At 51.1% G+C, this 17,496-nt stretch overlaps 1 protein-coding gene across 4 annotated transcripts in view; it reads right to left on the minus strand.

The window, feature by feature from the left end:
- agap3 (ArfGAP with GTPase domain, ankyrin repeat and PH domain 3) overlaps nucleotides 1-17,496 on the minus strand; it is an 805,117-nt gene that overhangs the window by 370,286 nt on the left and 417,335 nt on the right. For all 4 annotated transcript variants that reach the window (XM_078215551.1, XM_078215552.1, XM_078215555.1 and 1 more), the window contains exons 7-9: nucleotides 8,084-8,211; nucleotides 6,193-6,345; nucleotides 166-258 (exon numbers count right to left, since the gene is read on the minus strand). In XM_078215551.1, coding sequence (XP_078071677.1) covers nucleotides 166-258; nucleotides 6,193-6,345; nucleotides 8,084-8,211 — 374 coding nt within the window. The remainder of the gene's footprint in view (nucleotides 1-165; nucleotides 259-6,192; nucleotides 6,346-8,083; nucleotides 8,212-17,496) is intronic.

Consider the following 17,496-nt stretch of genomic DNA (forward strand, 5'->3'; position numbering starts at 1 on the left):
TACCGAATGAAAAGTGTCTGAGTGAGATCTGACTCTGCCCCTACATTCAGATAGGGGAAGGTCCCTGCTCCACAGCACCTGCTGATCCTGAGGGACACAGGACGTTCTAACATTGTGGGAACAGATTCCACTGACCCAGGGTCAAGCAGCAGAATAGTGACTTACCTGTTTGATGGGGATAGCTCGTCCACTCCCGATATTGTCTGTTTTACCATCTAAGCTTTTCTTCTCCTTATCAGTGTCGCTGCCCTTTCGTGACTAAAATAAAAGAAGAAAAACAGAGATTCAAAATCGTTAAATTTACTCAAGACTCTCGGGCCTTGCAACAAACCCACAGCCCAGAATTCACATGAATGCCAGGCCACGCTATCACAAGTGAACATCCCAACCAATGTCCACTGCCCCTCACTGCCCCATTCCCCTCACTCCCCCTCACTGCCCCATTCCCCTCACTGCCCCATTCCCCTCACTCCCCCTCACTGCCCCATTCCCCTCACTGCCCCATTCCCCTCACTCCCCCTCACTGCCCCATTCCCCTCACTCCCCCATTCCCCACACTCCCCCTCACACTGCCCCATTCCTCTCACTCCCCCTCGCACTGCCCCATTCCCCTCACTCCCCTCACTCCCCCTCACTGCCCCATTCCCCTCACTCCCCTCACTCCCCCTCGCACTGCCCCATTCTCCTCACTCCCCCTCACTGCCCCATTCCCCTCACTCCCCCTCACTGCCCCATCCCCCTCACTCCCCCTCACTGCCCCTCACTCCCCCATCCCCCTCACTCCCCCTCACTGCCCCATTCCCCTCACTGCCCCTCACTGCCCCATTCCCCTCACTCCCCCTCACTGCCCCATCCCCCTCACTCCCCCTCACTGCCCCATTCCCCTCACTCCCCCTCACTGCCCCATTCCCCTCACTCCCCCTCACTGCCCCATTCCCCTCACTCCCCCTCACTGCCCCATCCCCCTCACTCCCCCTCACTGCCCCATTCCCCTCACTGCCCCATTCCCCTCACTCCCCCTCACTGCCCCATTCCCCTCACTCCCCCTCACTGCCCCATTCCCCTCACTCCCCCTCACTGCCCCATTCCCCTCACTGCCCCATTCCCCTCACTCCCCCTCGCACTGCCCCATTCCCCTCACTCCCCCTCGCACTGCCCCATTCCCCTCACTCCCACTCACGGCCCCATTCTCCTCACTCCCCCTAACGGCCCCATTCCCCTCACGGCCCCAATCCCCTCACGGCCCCATTCCTCGCACTGCCCCATTCCCCACACTCCCCCTCACTGCCCCATTCCCCTCACTCCCCCTCACACTGCCCCATTCCCCTCACTGCCCCTCACTGCCCCATTCCCCTCACTGCCCCTCACTGCCCCATTCCCCTCACTCCCCCATTCCCCTCACTGCCGCATTCCCCTCACTGCCCCTCACTGCCCCATTCCCCTCACTCCCCCATTCCCCACACTCCCCCTCACACTGCCCCATTCCCCTCACTCCCCCTTGCACTGCCCCATTCCCCTCACTCCCCCTCGCACTGCCCCATTCCCCTCACTCCCCCTCGCACTGCCCCATTCCACTCACTCCCCCTCGCTCTGCCCCATTCCCCTCACTCCCCCTCACTGCCCCATTCCCCTCACTCCCCCTCACTGCCCCATTCCCCTCACTCCCCCTCACTGCCCCATTCCCCACACTCCCCCTCACACTGCCCCATTCCCCTCACTCCCCCATTCTTCTCACTCCCCCTCGCTCTGCCCCATTCCCCTCACTCCCCCTTGCACTGCCCCATTCCCCTCACTCCCCCCCTCACTGCCCCATTCCCCTCACTCCCCCTCACTGCCCCATTCCCCTCACTCCCTCATTCCCCTCACTCCCCCTCGCATTGCCCCATTCTCCTCACTCCCCCTCACTGCCCCATTCTTTCCGGCGGCTGGGCAGAAGCGGAGTTGACGATGGAGTGATGAGCATGTCCTGGCTTTGCCGATCGAATACGATGAGATCAGCAACAAAGGCCCCATTCCCCTCACTCCCCCTCGCACTTCCCCATTCCCCTCACTCCCCCCCTCACTGCCCCATTCCCCTCACTCCCCCTCGCTCTGCCCCATTCTCCTCACTCCCCCTCACTGCCCCATTCCCCTCACTCCCCCTCGCTCTGCCCCATTCCTCTCACTCCCCCTCGCTCTGCCCCATTCCTCTCACCCCCCCCTCACTGCCCCATTCCCCTCACTCCCCCTCACTGCCCCATTCCCCTCACTCCCCCTCGCTCTGCCCCATTCCCCTCACTCCCCCTCACTGCCCCATTCCCCTCACTCCCCCTCACTCCCCCATTCCCCTCACTCCCCCTCGCTCTGCCCCATTCCCCTCACTCCCGCTCACTGCCCCATTCCCCTCACACCCGCTCACTGCCCCATTCCCCTCACTCCCCCTCACTGCCCCATTCCCGTCACTCCCCCTCACGGCCCCATTCCCCTCACTCCCCCTCACTGCCCCATTCCCGTCACTCCTTCTCACTGCCCCATTCCCCTCACTCCCCCTCACTGCCCCATTCCCCTCATTCCCCCTCACTGCCGAATTCCCCTCACTCCCCCTCACTGCCCCATTCCCCTCACTGCCCCATTCCCCTCACTCCCCCTCACTGCCCCATTCCCCTCACTCCCCCTCACTGTCCCATTCCCCTCACTCCCCCTCACTGCCCCATTCTCATGACTCCCCCTCACTGCCCCATTCCCCTCACTCCCCCTCACCGCCCCATTTTCATAAATGACCTGGATGAGGAAGTGGAGAGATGGGTTGGTAAGTTTGCTGACGACACCAAGGTAGGTGGTGTTGTGGATAGTTTGGAGGGATGTCAGAAGTTGCAGCGAGACATAGATAGGATGCAAGACTGGGCGGAGAAGTGGCAGATGGACTTCAACCCGGATAAGTGTGTGGTGATCCATTTTGGCAGATCCAATGGGATGAAGCAGCAGTATAATATGAAGGGTACCATTCTTAGCAGTGTAGAGGATCAGAAGGACCTTGGGGTCCGGGTCCATAGGACTCTTAAATCGGCCTCGCAGGTGGAGGATGCGGTCAAGAAGGCGTACGGCGTACTAGCCTTCATTAATCGAGGGATTGAGTTTAGGAGTCGGGAGATAATGCTGCAGCTTTATAGGACCCTGGTTAGACCCCACTTGGAGTACTGCGCGCAGTTCTGGTCACCTCATTACAGGAAAGATGTTGAAGCCATTGAAAGGGTGCAGAGGAGATTTACAAGGATGTTGCCTGGATTGGGGGGCATGCCTTATGAGGATAGGTTGAGGGAGCTTGGTCTCTTCTCCCTGGAGAGACGAAGGATGAGAGGTGACCTGATAGAGGTTTACAAGATGTTGAGAGGTCTGGATAGGGTAGACTCTCAGAGGCTATTTCCAAGGGCTGAAATGGTTGCTACGAGAGGACACAGGTTTAAGGTGCTGGGGGGTAGGCACAGAGGAGATGTCAGGGGTAGGTTTTTCACTCAGAGGGTGGTGGGTGAGTGGAATCGGCTGACGTCGGTGGTGGTGGAGGCAAACTCGTTGGGGTCTTTTAAGAGACTTCGGGATGAGTACATGGGATTTAATGGGATTGAGGGCTATAGATAGGCCTAGAGGTAGGGATATGATCGGCGCAACTTGTGGGCCGAAGGGCCTGTTTGTGCTGTGGCTTTCTATGTTCTATGTTCTATTCTCCTCACTCCCCCTCACTGCCCCATTCTTTCCGGCGGCTGGGCAGAAGCGGAGTTGACGATGGAGTGATGAGCATGTCCTGGCTTTGCCGATCGAATACGATGAGATCAGCAACAAAGGCCCCATTCCCCTCACTCCCCCATTCCCCTCACTCCCCCATTCCCCTCACTCCCCCATTCCCCTCACTCCCCCTCACTCCCCCATTCCCCTCACTCCCCCATTCCTCACTCCCCCATTCCCCTCACTCCCCCTCACTGCCCCATTCTCCGCACTCCCCCATTCCTCACACTCCCCCTCACTCCCCCATTCCCCTCACTCCCCCTCGCTCTGCCCCATTCCCCTCACTCCCCCTCGCGCTGCCCCATTCCCCTCACTCCCCCTCGCGCTGCCCCATTTCCCTCACTCCCCCTCGCACTGCCCCAATCCCCTCACTCCCCCTCGCACTGCCCCATTCCCCTCACTCCCCCTCACTCCCCCATTCCCCTCACTCCCCCTCACTGCCCCATTCCCCTCACTCCCCCTCGCACTGCCCCATTCTCCTCACTCCCCCTCGCACTGCCCCATTCCCCTCACTCCCCCTCGCACTGCCCCATTCCCCTCACTCCCCCTCACTGCCCCATTCCCCTCACTCCCACTCACGGCCCCATTCCCCTCACTCCCCCTCACGGCCCCATTCCCCTCACGGCCCCAATCCCCTCACTCCCCCTCACGGCCCCATTCTCCTCACTCCCCCATTCTCCTCACTCCCCCTCACTGCCCCATTCCCCTCACTCCCCCTCACTGCCCCATTCCCCTCACTGCCCCATTCCCCTCACTCCCCCTCACTGCCCCATTCCCCTCACTCCCCCTCACTGCCCCATTCCCCTCACTCCGCCTCACTGCCCCATTCCCCTCACTCCCCCTCGCACTGCCCCATTCCCCTCACTCCCCCTCGCACTGCCCCATTCCCCTCACTCCCACTCACGGCCCCATTCTCCTCACTCCCCCTAACGGCCCCATTCCCCTCACGGCCCCAATCCCCTCACGGCCCCATTCCTCTCACTGCCCCATTCTCCTCACTCCCCCTCACTGCCCCATTCCCCTCACTCCCCCTCGCTCTGCCCTATTCGCCTCACTCCCCCTCACACTGCCCCATTCCCCTCACTCCCCCTCGCTCTGCCCCATTCTCCTCACTCCCCCATTCCCCTCCCTCCCCCTCACTCCCCCATTCCCCTCATTCCCCCTCACCCCCCCATTCCCCTCACTCCCCCTCGCACTGCCCCATTCCCCTCCCTCCCCCTCACTGCCCCATTCCCCTCACTCCCCCATTCCCCTCACTCCCCCATTCCCCTCACTCCCCCATTCCCCTCACTCCCCCATTCCCCTCACTCCCCCTCGCTCTGCCCCATTCCTCTCACTGCCCCATTCTCCTCACTCCCCCTCACTCCCCAATTCCCCTCACTCCCCCTCGCACTGCCCCATTCTCCGCACTCCCCATCGCACTCCCCCATTCCCCTCACTCCCCCTCACTCCCCCATTCCCCTCACTCTGCCTCATTCCCCTCACTCCCCCTCGCTCTGCCCCATTCCCGTCACTCCCCCTCACTGGCCCATTCCCCTCACTCCCCATTGCTCTGCCTCATTTCCCTCACTCCCCCTCGCACTGCCCCATTCCCCTCACTCCCCCTCGCTCTGCCCCATTCCCCTCACTCCCCCTCGCTCTGCCCCATTCCCCTCACTCCCCCTCGCTCTGCCCCATTCTCCTCACTCTCCCTCACTCTGTCCACTGTCCCTCAATGCCCTATTTTTAAAATTCATTGATAGGAAGTGGGCCTGACTGGCTCTTCCAGTATTTATCGCTGCTGTTTACCACATCTTGCTGTCGGCAAAATGCTGCCACAAAAATATTACCTTGTTTAAACGCTTGATGCCAAAAAACATCCCGGTGAATTTCCAGGGCTCAGATCATCATTAAACACTGGAGCCAGGAGGTGGCTGGGGATCAGCTCTGGAGCCTTTCAGAAAGCCTTTCTGGTTGTATCACAGCTTGGTATGGCTCCTGCTCTGCCCAAGACCACAAGGAACCAGAAAAGGTCGTGAATGCAACCCAATCCATCACGCAAACCAGCCTCCCATCCATTGACTCTGTCTACACTTCCTGCATAATTAAGGAGCCCACACACCCCAGACATTTTTCCTTTGGGAAAAAGATACAAAAGTCTGAGGTCACGTACCAACTGACTCAAGAACAGCTTCTTCCCTGCTGCTGTCAGACTTTTGAATGGACCTACCTTGCATTAAGTTGATTTTTCTCTACACCCCATCTATGACTGTAACACTACATTCTGCATTCTCTCCTTTCCTTCTCTATGAACAGTATGCTTTGTCTATATAGCGCGCAAGAAACAATACTTTTCACTGAATGTTAATACATGTGACAATAATAAATCAGATCAGATCAGATCAAATCAGATCAGGAGGTGGCTGGGATTCAGGCTCTGAGCTTTGTGCTTACCGTGAATATGTTGGAGCGTCGCTTGGATTGTTTGCGGACAGGAGTGGGAGTGCTGGATGCAGCGATTGTCTCAATTCGCAGTTCCTTCTGACTCATACTCGGTGTGGACGGTACTGAAGAGGAATAGTCACTGAAAACCCCTCCGTTAGCAGCCTGTGGGATTCACAACAAATTAAAACAATCAAAATACCACAGCACCCGCTGTCAGGACTCACACTTTAACACAGCAGTATCAAGGAAGCCATCAATATTCACCCAAACCGATAAACACTTCTAAACTAAACCACTAACACTCTGGGAGGTCCGGAGGTTGAGGAAGTGCTGTATAAACCCAATTGTTTCTTAGCTATGCAATAGTCCCCACTGAGACAAGAGAGAAGATTCTCATCTCCCTTTCACAGTGTTCTCCAGTCAGCAGGACAGGTAACGAGTGTGTGCTTATGTCCATCTGTCTCTACACTTCTGTCTTTCTCTCTCTGGTAGCAACTGGTATGAGAGGACAAAACAGCTCCAACATCAGAGTCCAGCTGGTTACAACAAGATATAGACGGAATGGTCAAATGGGTGGATAAGTGGCAGATGGAATTTAACCCTGAAATTTAACTGTGAGGTGATACACTTTGGAAGGAGTAATTTGACAAGGAAGTATTCAATGAAAGGTAGGACACGAGGAAGTTCTGAGGAATAAAGGGACCTCGGAGTGTTTGACCACAGATCTCTGAAGGCGAAGTTGTATAGAACTTTGGTGAGGCCACAGCTGGAGCACTGTGTGCAGTTCTGGTCGCCACATTATCGGAAGGATGTGATTGCACTGGAGGGGGTGCAGAGGAGATTCACCAGGATGCTGCCTGGGATGGAGCGTTTCAGTTATGAAGAGAGGTTGGAGAGGCGTGGGTTGTTTTCATTGGAGCAGAGAAGACTGAGGGGGTGACCTGATCGAGGTGTTCAAGATTATGAGGGACATGGACAGAGTGGATAAGGAGCAGCTGTTCCCCTTAGTTGGAGGGTCAGTCACGAGGGGCAGGAGGTTTTGGAGGGATGTGAGGAAATACTTTTTCACCCAGAGGGGGGTGACGGTCTGGAATGCGCTGCCTGGGAGGGTGGTGGGGACGGGTTGCCTCACATCCTTTAAAAAGTACCTGGATCAGCACTTGGCACATCATAACATTCAGGGCTTTGGACCAAGTGCTGGGAGATGGGATTAGGTGGGAGATCAGGTGTTTCTAATGTGTCGGTGCCGACTCGATGGGCTGAAGGGCCTCTTCTGCACTGTGTGATTCTATAATTCTGCGACCTTACACTCAACATATGGACATACCCAATTTTTATTTTAGTTCTTCCCTGGGATGTGGACATTACTGGCAAGGTCAGCATTAGTACCCTGGAATGTATATACATCTACAATGCTGTCAACCTCTCTGTCGTGGTTTTGGCTATTTCAGAGGGCAGTTGAGAGTCAACCACTTTGCTGTGAGTCTGGAGTCACATTAAGTTTAATTAGTATTTATTAGTGTCACAAGTAGGCTTGCATTAACATTGCGATGAAGTTACTGTGAAAATCCACATGTAGACCAGGCCGGGTAAGGATGGCAGATTTCCTTCCCTAAAGGATATTAGTGAGTCAGGTGGGTTTTTATAACAATAATTCCATGGTCACTATTAGTGAGATTAGCTCTCAATTAATGTGTTTCATTGTTTTTAATTTAATGTATTAATTTAGATTTGGGATTTGAGCCAATTTCCCCTCCCCAGCAACAGATATTGAGACCGTTCCAGTTACAAGCTGCTACCAGTCTGCCTCTCTGGATTAACGAGGCCAGTGACGCTATCACTGAGCCACCAATTCCCCCAGTTTCTGACAGACTGACCAACACAAAGAGCGAAGCCTCACCTGGTTGATGTGCACAGATGGGATGGAGGCATTAGGTACAGAGGAATGACTGGGAGAGTTAGGCAGTGACTTGCAGGGTCCGATCGATAACTGCTGCTTCTTCCGTAACGCCACAATCTTCTGAGCCACTGAGTGAGTGAACAGCAGGCAGGGTTAGACTTTCTGACCAAGTTCAATGATCATCTACAGAAATCCCGCACAGACACACTCAGCAACTCCCTTCCCACTCGGGCACTGACTCTCACTTAGCAAAGCTTCAACACTTCCAGGCACTCTCCCCCTCCCCCCCCTCCCCCCCCGAGTGGCCACTTCCCATTCGTGAGCAGAGACAGGCTATTCACCTGCAGCGGCATCACCGCCAGTCCAACATTCTCCTCATCCCTCCCAGCAACAGCTGCTGAGACCATTCCAGTCGCAGCCTTGATGAAATCAGAGGCAGTTGTAGAGGAGAGGGGAGGCAGCTGCACACAAACCAGATTCTATAAACAGAACAGGAGGAAAGACTGCAGCTTCTCAGTCAACGCTGTATTGCTGCAGTACCACAGTGAGAAGTTTAACAACACCAGGTTAAAGTCCAACAGGTTTATTTGGTAGCAAAAGCCACACAAGCTTTCGAGGCTCTAAGCCCCTTCTTCAGGTGAGTGGGAATTCTGTTCACAAACAGAACTTATAAAGACACAAACTCAATTTACATGAATAATGGTTGGAATGCGAATACTTACAACTAATCCAGTCTTTAAGAAATAAAACAATGGGAGTGGAGAGAGCATCAAGACAGGCTAAAAAGATGTGTATTGTCTCCAGACAAGACAGCCAGTGAAACTCTGCAGGTCCACGCAACTGTGGGCGTTACAAATAGTGTGACATAAACCCAATATCCCGGTTGAGGCCGTCTTTGTGTGTGCGGAACTTGGCTATCAGTTTCTGCTCAGCGACTCTGCGCTGGCGTGTGTCGCGAAGGCCGCCTTGGAGAACGCTTACCCGAATATCAGAGGCCGAATGCCCGTGACCGCTGAAGTGCTCCCCAACAGGAAGAGAACAGTCTTGCCTGGTGATTGTCGAGCGGTGTTCATTCATAGTGTCCTGAGATGCATAGGTTAGAGGGATTATTGGGTTAATATGTAGGGATATGGGAGTGGGGCCTGGGTGGGATTGTGGTCGGTGCAGACTCGATGGGCCGAATGGCCTCTTTCTGTACTGTAGGGTTTCTATGATGCTATTTCTGTGATTCTATGATAACATGAACACTCGACAATCACCAGGCAAGACTGTTCTCTTCCTGTTGGGGAGCACTTCAGCGGTCACGGGCATTCGGCCTCTGATATTCGGGTAAGCGTTCTCCAAGGCGGCCTTCGCGACACACGCCAGAGCAGAGTCGCTGAGCAGAAACTGATAGCCAAGTTCCGCACACACAAGGACGGCCTCAACCGGGATATTGGGTTTATGTCACACTATTTGTAACTCCCACAGTTGCGTGGACCTGCAGAGTTTCACTGGCTGTCTTGTCTGGAGACAATACACATCTTTTTAGCCTGTCTTGATGCTCTCTCCACTCCCATTGTTTTATTTCTTAAAGACTGGATTAGTTGTAAGTATTCGCATTCCAACCATTATTCATGTAAATTGAGTCTGTGTCTTTATAAGTTCTGTTTGTGAACAGAATTCCCACTCACCTGAAGAAGGGGCTTAGAGCCTCGAAAGCTTGTGTGGCTTTTGCTACCAAATAAACCTGTTGGACTTTAACCTGGTGTTGTTAAACTTCTTACTGTGTTTACCCCAGTCCAACGCCGGCATCTCCACATCAGTACCACAGTGAACCAGCAAAGGGTGCCAGTGAGACCTGTGACTTCAGTTGGATCAACACCACCACCTGCAGATAGCTCAGTGGTACTGCAGCCAGGCCAATCACATCAATTTTAACAAGTATCATTTTATCATTGTCATTAACAGGTTCAAAAGAACAATCAACTGCCCAAAGAGCTCCAGCAGAAAGCATTCTGTCAATGGAGAGGAAACAGGTATGACTGAGGGAGCAGGGAGAGGCTTCTTGCTGCCTGTGTGGATGAGGACACAGTCTGCACGGTGGATGAACAAACTGACCATGGGTGGCACGGTGACACAGTGGTTAGCACTGCTGCTTCACAGCTCCATGGACCTGGGTTCGATTCCTGGCTTGGGTCACTGTCTGTGTGGAGTTTGATGTGGAGATGCCGGTGTTGGACTGGGGTAAACACAGTAAGACTTTTAACAACACCAGGTTAAAGTCCAACAGGTTTATTTGGCATTTGCTACCAAATAAACCTGTTGGGCTTTAACCTGGTGTTGTTAAAGCTCTTTGTGTGGAGTTTGCACATTCTCCTCGTGTATGCGTGGGTTTCCTCCCACAGTCCAAAGATGTGCGGGTTAGGTTGATTGGCCATTCTAAATTGCCCCTTAGTGTCCTGAGATGTGTAGGTTAGAGGGATTAGTGGGTAAATATGTAGGGATATGGGAGTGGGGCCTGGGTGGGATTGTGGTCGGTGCAGACTCGATGGGCCGAATGGCCTCTTTCTGTACTGTAGGGATTCTATGATGCTATTTCTGTGATTCTATGATAACTTGTTGCAAGAGGCCATTCCAGTGAGGTAGTGAAAAGGAATGTGATTGTGATACAAGGCAGCTACTGTTCACTGCAGGGGTAACTCGGGGGTTCTGAAGATTACGTGTGCGCGCCCAATGTCAGGTGAAGGACACCTCCTCATAGTTGGAAAGAACTTGGAGTGGGGGAGGGGGAGGGGGAGGTCCAGTTGTTGTCATTCACATTGGGAACCAATGACATTAGGAGAACTAGGAACAAGTTAAAGTTGTCATAGTCCCAAGTGACCATAGGCTACTCTCCCCTTTGAGAGGGAGAGCTGACTGGTGATGATTTAACCTGAGGATCACCAACTTTTACAGATGCACAATAGAAAGCATTCTTTCTGGTTGTGTCACAGCTTGGTATGGCTTCTGCTCTGCCCAAGACCGCAAGAGACTACAAAGGGTTATGAAGCCCAGTCCATCACTCAAACCAGCCTCCCATCCATTGACTCTGTCTACACTTCCCATTGCCTCGGTAAAGCAGCCAGCATAATTAAGGACCCCACGCACCCCGGACATTCTCTCTTCCACCTTCTTCCTTCGGGAAAAAGATACAAAGTCTGAGGTCACGTACCAACCGACTCAAGAACAGCTTCTTCCCTGCTGCCGTCAGACTTTTGAATGGACTTACTTTGCATTAAGTTCATCTTTCTCTACACCCTAGCTATGAATGTAACACTACATTCTGCACTCTCTCGTTTCCTTCTCTATGAATGCTTTGTCTGTATAGCATGCAAGAAACAATATTTTTCACTGTATGCTAATACATAACATAGAACATTACAGCGCAGTACAGGCCCTTCGGCTCTCAACGTTGCGCCGACCAGTGGAGCCAATCTAAAGCCCCTCTAATCTACACTATTCCAATATCATCCATATGTTTATCCAATAACCATTTGAATGCTCTTAATGTTGATGAGTTCACTACTGCTGCAGGCAGGGCATTCCACGCCCTTACTACTCTCTGAGTCAAGAACCTACCTCTAACATCTGTCCTATATCTCTCACCCCTCAATTTAAAGCTATGTCCCCTCGTGCTAGCCATCACCATCCGAGGAAAAAGGCTCTCACTATCCACCCTATCTAATCCTCTGATCATCTTGTATGCCTCTATTAAGACACCTCTTAACCTTCTTCTCTCTAATGAAAACAACCTCAAGCCCCTCAGCCTTTCCTCATACGATTTTCCCACCATACCAGGCAACATCCTGGTAAATCTCCTCTGCACCCTTTCCAACACTTCCACATCTTTCCTATAATGCGGAGACCAGAACTGCACGCAATACTCCAAGTGCGGCCGCACCAGAGTTTTGTACAGTTGCAGCATGACCTCCTGGCTCCGAAACTCAATCCCTCTACCAATAAAAGCTAACACACCGTACGCCTTCTTAACAACCCTATCAACCTGGGTGCCAACGTTCAGGGATCTATGCACATGGACACCCAGATCCCTCTGTTCATCCACACTACCGAGTATCTTACCATTAGCCCAGTACTCTGTATTCCTGTTACTCCTTCCAAAGTGAATCACCTCACACTTTTCCGCATTGAACTCCATTTGCCACCTCTCAGCCCAGCTCTGCAGCTCATCTATGTCCCTCTGTAACCTGCCACTTCCCTCCGCACTGTCTACAACTCCACCGACTTTAGTGTCATCCGCAAATTTACTAATCCATCCTTCCACGCCCTCATCCAGGTCATTCATAAAAATGACAAACAGCAGTGGCCCCAAAACAGATCCTTGCGGTACACCACTAGTAACTGAACTCCAGGATGAATATTTCCCATCAACCACCATCCTCTGTTTTCTTACAGCTAGGCAATTCCTGATCCAAACCACTAAATCACCCTCAATCCCATGTGTCCGTATTTTCTGCAAAAGCTTACCATGGGGAACCTTATCAACCGCTTTGCTGAAATCCATATACACCACATCAACCGCTTTACCCTCATCCACCTCTTTGGTCACCTTCTCAAAGAACTCAATAAGGTTTGTGAGGCACGACCTACCCTTCACAAAACCGTGCTGACTATCCCTAATCAAATTATTCCTTTCTAGGTAATTATAAATCCTATCTCTTATAATCCTTTCCAATACTTTGCCCACAACAGAAGTAAGGCTCACCGGTCTAACCGGTCTAACTTTGTAAATAAATCTATTCCAAGTATAAACTGCCTCCAGTTTCTTCCTTTCCCAACTGCCGATCAGGCATGTTGCATGTCTAAAGTTTGTTTATTAGTCACAAGTAGGCTGACATCAACATGTGACAATAAATCACCACAGCAAGGGAATAACCTCAGCCGGTACGGGGACTGAACCCGCGCTGTTGGCATCACTCTGCATCATGAACCAGCCGTCCAGCCAACTGTGCTAAACTGACCCCAAACTTACAAGAACAACGTTCTGGTCGCCTCATTACAGGAAGGATGTGGAAAAGATTGAAAGGGTGCAGAGGAGATTTACAAGGATGTTGCCTGGATTGAGTGGCATGCCTTATGAGGATAGGTTGAGGGAGCTCGGTCTTTTCTCCTTGGAGAGACGTAGGATGAGAGGAGACCTAATAGAGGTATATAAGATGTTGAGAGACATAGATCGGGTGGACTCGCAGAGGCTTTTTCCCAGGGTGGAAATGGCTGCTACGAGAGGACACAGGTTTAAGGTGCTGGGGGGTAGGTACAGGGGAAATGTTAGGGGTAAGTTTTTCACACAGAGGGTGGTGGGCGAGTGGAATCGGCTGCCGTCAGTGGTGGTGGAGGCGAACTCAATAGGGTCTTTTAAGAGACTCTTGGATGAGTACATGGGACTTAATAGGATGGAGGGTTATAGGTAGGCCTAAAAGGTTCGGCACAACTTGTGGGGCCGAAGGGCCTGTTTTGTGCTGTAGTTTTCTATGTTTCTAATGTGATGTTAAAAGAGTTTGAGGAGTTCAGGTTCAAATTAAAGTGCATCAAAGGTATAATCTCTGGATGTTACCTGAACCATTGATAGATTGGGAAAAACAGGTTAAAAGCTGAAATGTATGACTGGAAGAGTTATGTGGGGAAAAAAGGGGGTTTCAATTCAATGGGCACTAGGAGTAACACTGAGAAAGTGGGAGCTGTTCCACTGGAACAGGCTTCACTTTAGGAAAGCGAGGATCAGTTTCCCAACAAATCAAATAACTAGAACAACAGACAGAGCTTTAAACTAACACTGGAGAGGGGCGGATTCAGAAAAACATCAATACTCAGCCAGGAAAGGAAAATGTCGAGGTTGGAGCGCAGAGTAACTGAAGTGAAATCAGGTAAAAATAGAAACAAATTCAAGCAAAAGGCATCTAGCTGATGGTGCAAATCCTCAAAACAGAATCGATGAAATAATATCCAAACAGAAACTAATGAGATTGATATAATAAACATTACTGAGACGTGGTTGCAGAGTGACCGAGCTGGAATAATGATGGTTAAACTGAAAAAGGAAGGGTAACCTTGCAATTTAAGAAAGGAGGAAGATATATTTATATAACATCTTTAAAGTAATAAAACATTCCAAAAATGCTTCACAAGAGCATTGTAACAAAGCGATGACACTGAGACAGAAGGAGATATGCGGCTAAATGACCAAAAATTGGTCAAAGAGTTCAGTTATAAGCAGCGTCGGAAAGGAGGAAAGGAAGGTCAAAGCTGGAAAGGTTTCATGAGGGAACTAAAAGAACAGTCACTAATTGTGGGAATATTAAAATCAGGCACACTCCAGACAGCGGGACAAAGGGAGCAGAAATATCTCAGGGGATAAGGAGAGAAGAAACGGTGATGTATTTCCAAGTCAGGGTGGTGAGTGACTTGGTGGTGGTGTTTCCATGTGTCTGCTGCTCTTGTTCTTCCGGATGGTAGATGTCGTTGGTTTGGAAGGTGCTGTCGAAGGAACCTTTGTCAGATTATAAAGGTTTACAGCAAAGAAAAGGCCCTTCGGCCCATTGCATCTGCGTCGGTCAAAGACAAAACACCTAACTATTCTAATCCCATTTTCCAGCACTTGGCCCACAGCCTCGACATCACAAGGGCACATCTAAATATTTCTCAAATGTTATGAGGGTCTCTGCCTCCACCACCCTTTCAGACAGTGAGTTCCAGACCCCCACCACTCTCTGGGCGAAAAGGTTTTTCTTCTAAACCTCCTGCCCCGACCTTAAATCTGTACCCCCTGGTCACTGGTCCCTCCACCAAGGAGAAAAGTTTCTTCCTTGTCTATCAATGCCTCTCATAATTTTATATATCTCAATCATGTCCCCCCTCAGTCTCCTCTGCTCCAAGGACAACAACCCCTGTCTATCCAATCTCTCTTCATAATTAAAACTCTCCAGCCCAGGCAATGTCCTGGTAAATCTCCTCTGCACCCTTTCCAGGGTTATCACATCCTTTCTAGAATGTGGATTCCAGAACTGCACACCATACTCTAGCTGTGGCCTAACCAATGTTTTATCAAGTTCCAGCATAACCTCCCTGCTCTTAAACTCAATGCCTTAGCAAGGCGTTGAGATTTTTGAGTCTACCTGAACACTGTCAAACTGTAGATGCTCATTGTTCATGGCAATAGTGAGACTTAGAAGGCCTTAGAAGGCCTTCTTAACCACTTCATCCATGTGTCCTTTAAGGGACCGGTGTACATGCGCACCAAGGTCCCTCTGATCCTCGGGGTTTCCCAGGGTCCTGCCATTCATCATGTATTCCCTTGATGTGTTTGTCCTGCCCAAGTGCATCATCTGACACTGAACTGGATTGAATTCCATTTGCCACTAATCAGCCCATCTGATCAGCCCATCTATACCCTCCTGTAATCTAAGGCTATCCTCCTCACTATTTACCACCCCACCAATTTTCATATCATCCACGAAATTACTGATCAACATCCTACATTCAAGTCTAAATCATTTACATAAACCACAAACAGCAAGGGCCCTAACACTGATCCCTGGAGACCCCACTGGACACAGTTTACAGCCAAGAAACACTCCTCAACCTCTGGCCACTCAGCCAATTCTGGATCCAATTAGACAAATTTCCTTGGATCCCATGGGCTCTTAGCTTCGCTATCAGTCTCTCATGTGGGACCGTGTCAAAAGTCTTGCTGAATTCCAAGTTTGGAAGGTGCTGTCGAAGGAGCCATGGTCAGGTTGTAGAGGTTTACAGCAACTCTACATATACACGACATGCAGACGGTCTGATTAGTAAGTTTGCAGATGACATGAAGATCGGTGGCGTTGCTGATAGTGCTGGGGATTGTCAGGATACAACAGGATTTCGATAGATTGGAGACTTTAGTGCAGAAATGGCAGATGGAGTTTAATCCGGACAAATGTGAGGTGATGCATTTTGGAGGATCAAATTTAGGTGTGAATTATACTGTAAATGGCAGAACCCTTACAAACATTAACATACAGAGGGATCTGGGCGTGCAGATCCACAGTTCCCTAAAAGTGGCAACAGAGGTGGCCAAGGTGATTAAGAAGGCATATGGCATGCTTGTCTTCATCAGCCGGGGCATTGAGTACAAGAGTTGGGAAATCATGTTGCAGCTATATAAAACCTGGGTTAGGCCGCATTTGGAGTACTGTGTGCAGTTCTGGTCACCACACTACCAGAAGGATGTGGAAGCTTTGGAGAGAATGCAGAGAAGGTTCACCAGGATGTTGCCTGGTCTCGAGGGTGTTGGCTATGAGGAGAGGTTGAATAAACTAGGATTGTTTTCACTGGAAAGACAGAGACTGAGGGGAGACCTGATAGAGGCCTACAAAATGATGAGAGGCATAGACAGGGATGATAGTCAGAGACTTTTCCCCAGGGTGGAAGTGTCAATTACAAGGGGGCACAGGTTCAAGGTGAGAGGGGAAAGTTTAAGGGAGATGTGCGGGGGAAGTTTTTCACACAGAGAGTGGTGGGTGCCTGGAACGCGCTGCCAGAGGAGGTGGTGGAAGCAGGCACATTAGCAACATTTAAGAGACATCTGGATGGGTCCATGAATAGGGAGGGAATAGAGGGATACGGACTGAGTAAGGGCAGAAGGTTTTTTTTTAGTTAGGGCAGCATGGTCGGTGCAGGCTTGGAGGGCCGAACGGCCTGTTTCTGTGCTGTACTTTTCTTTGTTCTTTGTTCTCTTTGTACATCAAATGCATTGTCCGCATCTACACACCTGGTCACCTCGTCTAAAAATTCAATCAAGTTGGTCTGCTATGACCTCCCCTGAACAAATCCATGCTGACATGTTCTTGATTAATTCCTGCCTCTCCAAATGCCGATTAATTCTGTGTCTCAGAATTGCTTCCAGTTGTTTCCCCACCGCTCAGGTTAGACTGACTGGCCTGTAGTTTCCTGGTTTATCCCTTCCTCTCTTCTTGAGTAATGGTCCCACACTGACTGTCCTCCAGTCCTCCGGCACCTCTCCTGTGGCCAGAGAGGAATTGAAAGTTATTGCCAGTGCCCCTGCTATTTCCTCCCTTGCTTCACTCAACAGCCTGGGATACATTTCATCTGGCCCTGGAGATTTATCTACCTTTAAGCCTGCCAGACCACTCACAACCTCCTCTCTGTCTGTGTTCAATTCTTCAATAGTATAAGTCCTTCCCCCTGATTTCTAGACCCACGGTGTCTCTCTCACTAGTGAACATTGACACAAAGTATTCATTTAGAACCCTACCAGTGTCCACACAATGAATCCACACACAAATTTCCCTGTCCCAGTTATATTTTTACCCTTAATATACTTGTAAGACAACTTAGGTACTGCAGTGTATCTAGTCGAGGGTGCACACTGCTGT

Source organism: Mustelus asterias, chromosome 7, assembly GCF_964213995.1.
Source record: "Mustelus asterias chromosome 7, sMusAst1.hap1.1, whole genome shotgun sequence".
Lineage (NCBI taxonomy): Eukaryota > Metazoa > Chordata > Chondrichthyes > Carcharhiniformes > Triakidae > Mustelus > Mustelus asterias.